The sequence below is a fragment of the Nicotiana tomentosiformis genome, chromosome 6 (assembly GCF_000390325.3).
Source record: "Nicotiana tomentosiformis chromosome 6, ASM39032v3, whole genome shotgun sequence".
In the NCBI taxonomy this organism is placed as follows: Eukaryota; Viridiplantae; Streptophyta; class Magnoliopsida; order Solanales; family Solanaceae; genus Nicotiana; species Nicotiana tomentosiformis.
Genome location: NC_090817.1, coordinates 6,331,096 through 6,339,854, shown reverse-complemented (window position 1 = coordinate 6,339,854; position 8,759 = coordinate 6,331,096). Strand labels below are relative to the sequence as shown.

General features: G+C 35.7%; 1 protein-coding gene across 4 annotated transcripts in view; it reads right to left on the bottom strand.

Moving 5' to 3' along the window:
* Positions 1 to 523: 523 nt before the first annotated feature.
* LOC104120894 (uncharacterized) overlaps positions 524 to 8,759 on the bottom strand; it is a 119,087-nt gene continuing 110,851 nt past the window's right edge. For 2 of the 4 annotated variants that reach the window (XM_070177068.1, XM_070177072.1), the window contains one exon: positions 524 to 760. In XM_070177068.1, coding sequence (XP_070033169.1) covers positions 711 to 760 — 50 coding nt within the window. In that variant the 3' untranslated portion in view covers positions 524 to 710. Of the gene's footprint in view, positions 761 to 837; positions 934 to 1,358; positions 1,700 to 1,929; positions 2,075 to 8,759 lie in introns of those variants that run through there. The other 2 variants (XM_070177073.1, XM_009632762.4) reach the window with 2 other exon arrangements.

The following is an 8,759-nucleotide window of genomic DNA, read 5'->3' as shown; positions in this document are numbered from 1 at the left end:
AGAAAAGAGAAAAGGTGAAGATATTGGCTCACTTAGAAAAGTAAAGCATCAGGTTCTTATCTATGTAATAATTGAGACATGATTCTTAAAGGAACTAATTTGGTTCCCCTAGAATGGAACTACTCATAAATATTCTGTGAATCTAATATCTGATCCTTCTGTTATTTCTCCTTTTCTTTTCTTGCTGCGAATTAAGTACATAGGAGAGCAGTTTGGTGCACTAAGCTCCCGCTACACGCAGCGTTCAGGGAACGGCCGGACCACAAGGGTCTAATGTACGGAGCCTTGCCCTGCATTTCTGCAAGAGGCTGTTTCCACGGCTCGAACCCGTGACCTCCTGGTCACATGGCAGCAACTTTACCAGTTACGCCAAGGTTCCCTTACGTGAATTAAGTACATAGAGCTAATTAAATTGTGGTCCTAAGTGATATATAAGCCTTTGTATATCTCTGTAGGTAAACAACTTTGGTTAATTGTTAAGTTTACATAATATTATTCATTTGGATCACCCCAACAAAAGCAGTTACAAAATCTGAAGGGATCATTCATTAGAACACTTGCACAGTTACAATGCAGTTGGAAATTAAACCCTTCTTTGAGAAACTAATCTAAAGAAAGAAGGAAAAAAAAAAGCAAGAGAGAAGGAAAAAACAGAAGAAAAAAAGACATAAGAGGTGTCTTTTGAAGGTTATGAGAGTTCTGGTAAATCTTCAGTAGTAACTATTTGAGTCCCTTAATTCACTTTGTCTATGATCATTTCCTGAGAAACAGAGAAATGGACAAAATGTTAGTAAATGAAAAATGGTGTAGTAAAGTAAAATGTTGACTATGCAGTACCAGAATCACATGGAAGATGTCTCACCAAAATCCTTAGGTGTCTTGCACTTATAACATTCTGCTCTGCTAGCATAGTTGTGCACACCACATCCTAATCTGTCAAACAAGAAGACAGTTATTTCAGTTAAAATCCCAAAGATAGTATGTCAGTAGTAACAGAAGGGGAGTCGCGGCAGGCTAACAGTTAGCGTAAAACTAGTCAATCTTGTGATGAACCCTCACACTACAATGTTTTCTAGGAGTCCTAGTCTTATCAGAGATTTATATGCCAGTAGAAAATATAGTGAACTTCTAGTGCTTTTCAATTGTATTTTGTATGAATACTTGTTTGAAAAAAGTTTAAATGCAGCGACTTGATTAGTGAAGATTCATATAGCCAACTCCGTTGAGGCAAAGGTATTGTTGTTGTTGAAATATTGGACACAGATAAGCTTAAATGGAACGATATGAATATTTAGGATACATATGGTTAAACCTATCTTTCTCAGGATTGAGGCATAGGTGTTGTTATGTGAACTAACCTGCTGCAAATCCAATCACCACTCTTCCATCCAGGAACAGAACTTGCATCATATCCATAACCTGTTGATGCCATCATTCCTGCCCCGATACCATAATAATCACTTTTTAAGGCACCACATCTATAGCAGTTTGTTCTGCTTGCATAGTTGTGAGAACCGCAGTTCATAGCACTGCAATACCAATCTCCAGCTAAGACTTCTGTTTTGTTTAGTCCATACAGGGCAACATCAGCCGACGTTGCATATTTTGGGCAGCTGCATCGTTGGCATGCATCCCTTTTCTTGAAATTTATGTGTTGGCATGCAGCACACATCCAATCTCCACTGCTCATTTTATCTACCTGAAAATGAACATAAAAAGATGTTGAGAACAAATTTTCATATGGGAAGTAAAATAGGCCATTAAATCTTATTGGTTATCCATCTATGAGGCCTCATTCTATACATCGTTATAGTTAAACAAGGTCTCAGTTCATACATTGCTTTTTTTTCTTCCTTTTGTTTTTGTGTAGAAGCTGGAAGAGAATAATGAAATGAACTGCAGAAGGAAAACAAATCATCGATGGCTCACCTTGTGTAGAACTGAGCTTCTCAACTAGACGTAAACTTGAAGCTCGAGATCGAGAAATGGTTTAATTGCTGGAGGTGGTAATTTTGATGAATGGTTTGGGGAGGTATATATAGTTGGAAGATCTCATTGTTTGGGCCCCAAAGTTTACTTTTTGATCTGTTGTAAGCTTCAAATGGTTTCCTTAAATGAGATTCCACAAGGTAGCGCAAATTTTCCAAAAAAGAGTTGGATAAACCTCCTACTTTCCTTTTTTCTTGACTGTAGAGGTATGGCACTCTGAAGTTGTCAACTGTCATATTCATGCATGTGAAGCAATATTTTGTTGCAGAAATCCAATAATGCCCCTCTTTACCTGTTCGACGGTCCATTATTCTACTAAAAAGACCTTGTCAAAATATTATTCTTTGTTCTGTATCCATTTCTAGCAGGTATTATGAGGGGAAGATGTTATGTGAAAGGTGGGGTTATTTCACCATGTTCTCGTTCTTAGATGAACATGTGTAATCCATATTATTAATGCAAGCAACTGCCTGACGCGAAGGCTAATGTCGTTCAGGTGGAAAATGGTCCAGGTTGTAAAGGGGCAAAAACTGTAACAAAGTTTACCACCAAGGAATCAATTCCCTCATAATGCAGATTCAAGTCCTATTATTCTTTTGTGTAATATTCTTCTTAATAATTCAAAAGTGAATAAAGTGGTTTTATTTTCATCTCCTGTTCAGTCATATCTGTGTTTACTTGTCTATTTTCACATAAAACTAGCTTTACAACTCTTATAATCACACATAATATGCTGGTCAGCTTTCAATTGCGATTGATATGATACAAGTTAAACACCATGTCAAAGCACTCTAGATGTTAATAGACCAGTCCTTAGTTTCACCAAGTAGATTGCTAAGAATGTTAACAGCTTTTATCGGCACAGACATGAATTCGGGACAAGACATGAAAGTTGCATTATTCCTGACAGTATTAAATATATCAATTTTAAGAGAAATACCTCTTTCTTGACAGGTACCTGAGACAGTGTATTAAGGTAAACGATCAAATGGCGTTTACCTTTGTTTTTCATCAATAAAGAAATCAGTATTCTCTGAAGATTCTGAATGTGATGCATGGCACAAGATTTGAACTTTATGATTTCGAAGCCTTGTAATCAAGGCCTCATACAAACACATAATATGATGTTCACATTGGGCAAAATCAATATTAATGTGAGATTGACAATGACTTGAAGCCATTTGACCAATTATCAGGGCCACAAATGCTGACAAGGCAACCATAGATGATTCCACCTAAGCACAGAAGCTCGCGTGTTCTATGTTGCTCCGACTCTCCGAAAATGTTGCCGGGTGCGTGTCGGATCCTCCAAAAAAGTGTATTTTTGGAGGATCTGACACGGGTGCGGCATCGTTGTGGAGAGTACGCGCAACATAGCGCTTGTTGACATAGGATTTGATAAGGAGGAATCCTAATCACCATTTCTAACCAGACAAGATGAATATTCTGAATAAGAAAACCTCAGATAAAACTCCATCCTTTATTCTATATATGTGACCACTCTGTAAAGGGGGCCAATCCTCCTCAATAATACTTGCCAGAATCTACATCCTCACGGCAATGATAAAAATAGCCGTTGCTTTTGAATTTTGCATATTCCTATAGTGCTGTCAGAAGGTAAGTTTTAGCAAATGCTACTTTTGCGAATAATGCTTAATTAAGATATCGGCTTTGTTTGACAAAAAAATGTAGACTTTTGATTAAACTAACTAATTTTATATAAAAAAGGATTAAACCTAGTTAATAATAATATTCTCAGATTTATAACTAGTTAACTCAAATAAAATCGGACGATGTTCGCGAAGGATTAAATATTGCGTACATTCAATATTTCCAGATCATTAATGATAGAAGAATTTCAAGTAGAAGACATAATTATAGATGACATTAACGTAAATAAGGAGAATGATTCACCCAATATCGAATGGGGTGGATGATTCCTCCTTCTTACAGTGATGAGTGATAGGCATATACTGTAATATTGGAACTATTCTCGGATGAGTGATAGGCATATACTGTAATATTGGAACTATTCTCGCATCTGATGAAAAAGTGTATTTTCACCCGTAGTCATTCAACTAAATGTTAGTTTCACAAAAGTCACTCAACTTTCCTTTGTCGCTTTAAAATAACTCAACTAATAGGCTATAACTCTAAAGTCATTTTGGTTGTTCCCTCTAACATATACCCGCCGGAAATCTGTCATGGCAACTGAAATGTGCTAATTGCAAAATTTTAGAATGCCCCATCAACATCTAATATCCCATTTTTAAAATTAATCCATTACTCCCTCCGGTGCATTTTAATTAATTTTTTAGTCTTTTTTTGTGGTCCATAATATTTGATTTTTTCAGATATCAAAAAGTAATTAACTTTTTTTTTCAAAGTTGCCATTGAAGTAAACATGCTAGGAGTATTTGTTGTATTTTCAACGGATAAATTAAGGTTAATATATCTAATTTCATTGTCAATTAATGCTAAAAGCTTAATTTCTTAATATGTGTGAAAACTTTCAAAAAAATCAATTAAAATGGTCCGGAGGAAGTACAATTTTGTCCAAAATTAAAACAAAGCGGATTAGCTCAAAATTAAATCACAAATTAAGGTTATGAAAAATAATTGGCCTACAAGTTCTTTAACTTTTTTTTTTTTGTTTAATAACCATCCATCATGTATTCATTAGCTCGACTAATTTAAGTTCATCCCTTCCCGTGTAGAGCCAATTAAAACGGAAAACGCTTACGAGAAATATTTCCATTACTAATGCTTGAATTTGAGGCACATGATAAACGGTAAGGATCATATTTATCTGTCACAACCCGAAATTTTTAACGGGACCGTGATAACGCCTAACATTTCACTTGCTAGACAAGACAACGTTAGAATATGTTGCTAGATAAGACAACATTAGAATAATTTAGAATAATTAGAATAATTTAATTAAAGTGTATCGGAGAGAGTAATGGGTTAATTTTAAAAATGGGATATTAGATGCTGATGTGGCATTCTAAAAGAGCAATTAGCAAATGGGAACAACCAAAATGACTTCAGAGTTATAACCTATTAGTTGAGTTATTGTAAAGTGGCAAATAAAAGTTGAGAACTTTTGTGAAACTAATATTTAGTTGAATGACCACAGGTGAAAATAACCCGGAATAATATATAATCGAATCTTCTCAGAAATGTAGTGTTTGTATCTTTTTTTAGAGAGAAAATCTTTTTTCTCAAATAGTGTTCTTATCAGAGAATGTTGCATGCCCCTCTCCTCGTATCTCTTTTTCTATTTATATGGGACATACCCTAGTCAACCCTAAAAGTACAAATATCGAGAAATATTTTCCTAAATTTCCTATTACAAAAGCTAGCCGTTAGCTCTGCCCTTGATACTCGACCTCAGCCGTTATTGACTGCTCGGCTACGAGCCCTATTATCCACTAGTCGACCTCGACCATATCGCTTTCCACGATATCGCTCCATGCTAAAACCCACTGAGGAGGCAGATTTTGACCCATACAGGTTTGACAGCTGAGTTTATGCTCTCTTAAATCTTATCAGAATAAAGGGTTCTAAATAAGATCAATTGTAGTGGCAAAACAAGAATCGTAGAAAGGGCTAGCCCTTGTAGTGCCCCACCGATGACTTGTCTTTCTTGTCAATCTTCAGCATCCAAATAACCGCGTAAGGACGCGTTATTTGGATATTTAATATCATTATGTTTAATGATTGGGTTGCTGGATGTAAGAAGCATCTCATAAAAGTAAGTCAATTATTGATTTTCAAGCAATGCAGCAACGAGTAGCCACATCTGCAAAAGAATCAGAGGCCAGGAGCTTTTCTCCTTTCATGTGTTCTACATCAAACACATGAAATAAAATATCAGTTTAAATCAAGTTTGTTAGCATGCAACAGTGCTCCTTTTACAAAGGCTTTTGTGGTTTTCTTTCATCTAAATATTAAGACTTGATGACTTCATCTGTTGATCGATAAATTAAGGATCTTTAGAACACATAAATAAATTGTTAAAGAGTATTTTTGGGTTGTTTTAACCCAACAACTGATATCATAACCCAGGTTTAACGGGACGAGTATGGCGATGGCTGAGTGATGGTGCCAGGCTCGATTTGCTTACACTTATGAGCTTGGGGATGCACACACAAAAGAAGAAGCTAGTTGCGGACTTCGTTTGCCAAAAATACCTAAGCGATGTGGGTGGCACACGTTGAATCTTTGACCCGCAAATCGCGGTAATGGACCACACCGAATTTAGTTGGAGGGGGGACCTGTGGATCGTGGTGATGGGCCAGTTCAAGAGGGAGATTGTTGGGTGTGTGAACAAAGTCCAAAATTGGTAGCTGAAAAGATTGAGAACATACATATAAGGTGTATGGATCTCTTAATGGTGCGAGACCTTTTAGGAAATCCATGCGGGCTTGGCCCAAAGCGGACAATATCACACCATGTTAAGAATATATGCAGGCTGGTTTAGCCCAACATAAATGAATGCTTTATCCTGGCCCGGGAATTTTGTAGCAAAAGCCATATTGTTTGTCCTACAGGCAAAAGATTGTGACACCATTGATAGTTCAATCGTAGTTATACATCCACCTGAAGTAGAACCTAGATAAGCTGCAAATGTTTAGTCACATACGCTGTAACAGACTAACAGTATGGCAGAACTACTTTTAGTGCCAATACAAAAGCTGCAGCTTGACAAAGGAGTATTGATTATCAAAGGCACCTACATCCACATTTTTGTAAGGCTAAGACATTCATTTTAAGGACAATGTATTGAGCACAAGTTGTACAAATCAATACAACCACACCTTGCTCTCACACATCCAAAGAAATTTCTCTTCATTTTCTTCTTTAAGGCAAAAGACATGATGATTTTTTCCTTTTCTCCCCAAAATGGAGTGAAATGCAAATGGGACAAAATGGATAGCGAGGATAATATACTACTAGTTTGAAATTGAGATGCAATTAGTGTTGTGAGCATGTAATTTTTACCCTACCAAAATATTCCTAAAAATTAATAAATAAATTATTCATATTTATTTTTTTAGATTTATTTTTAGGATTTTTGTTAATTATTTGAAATTATTTGCATTTAGTTGCATTTCTCATACATTTTTAGCATTTTTGAAATCATAGAAAACAACAATACAAATATGGTTTATTTTTGACATTTTTAGTTTTAGTGTTAAATTTAGTAATTTTTCCTTTTAACAATTGAAGATTAACTAATTATGTAAATAATACAAATAGATAGATTTTTAAAAGTTAATTAAACAAAAAGGGGTTTAATTAGCCTAAAATCTAACTGGGCCAATGTAAAAACTAGCCCAATCCCCAAAATCTAGCCCAAAACACCCGAGCCCAATACCCAGAATCCGCCCAGCCCCACACTAATCTAAACGACGCCATTTAAATGCCAGGCGATCCTTGCCGTTGATCTTCACAAGATCCAACGGCTCAGAACTCACTTGTCACTTAACATATAAGTGTACAAACCCTCTCCTACCCCCTCATTTCGTCTCCCCCCTCTCTCTAACCCTAGAGACGATCCATCTCTCACCTCTCTCTAACCAAACCCTAACCGCCCCAATACGCTCCTGCCACGCCGCCGCCGAAAATTGCCCTACGGCGGCGGTGGACCTCCAAAGCCACTCAAACTTACCCTATACACTCCCCTCACCTCTTTGAACCTCACCTTACCAACCAAATCCCCCAAAACCCTACCAATAATCATAGATCTTAGATCTAGGGTCTCCGAAACCCTAGATTTATTTTTCAAAACCCTAAATCCAACCTAATCCGTTTAATAATTCTCCTGCCAAGATCTCCCATCAAGGATCTCAGATCCCAGATGGGAGTCTTAGCATGAGGGTTTTTAGCGGCTAGATCTATTTTATTTTTGGTATATTTTATGTTATTTCCTGTTTTTCATCTTTATATTTTGTGTCGATTACTGTTCTTTTTTCTTTATTTTATTTATTTATTACTGTTTGATATTCTTTTTAAATCGTTTAAATTAAACAAACTTAAATATATATATATATATATATATATATATATATATATATATATATATATATATATATATATAAAATCACTGCTTAGATATATTCTGTTTTTCTTAATTTTTATATTATTACGCATTTTATTATGTGTTGTTACTGTTTTGTATCCTTTTTTGCTTTCTGTTTTTTTATTATTTATTTTTTTATCTTTATTAGTTCTAAGTTTATTTTTAGTATTACTGGTGTGTTATTTATTTTTGTTAAATTAATTGCCGTTCTTTTTTATTTATTTTTACTGTTGTTTGGTTTGGCTAAGAACCGGGCCTCACTGAAGTGGCACATTCTACTTGGCTCATAAATTGGGCCTGTCTGAATAAACAGGTCCATAGCTTTGTAAAAGCTTAAGAGCCCAAGGTCCTTAGGCCGCGAGTCACCTGACTCAGGCCCAGAACCAATCTAGTTCTGAGATAATTCCAAGACTCTTAAGGGTCAGTTTTGGAATCCTAATTTTGAAAATTATTCAAAAAATACTTGAAACTCTTAGAATAGGGAAAACTGTCCCAATGCTGAGTAGGAAAATAGGGATAAGATCCAAAAATATCCAAAAATTGGGCACTTGTCCCTTTTCTGAGATAAGGAAAGTACTAGAAATTGGACAATTGTCCATTTCTGTTAAGAAAGATGCCATTTTCGTAATTTAGAGGGAATTCTGGCAGATTCTTTTGTACCTAATTCTCATCCTTTTTCACT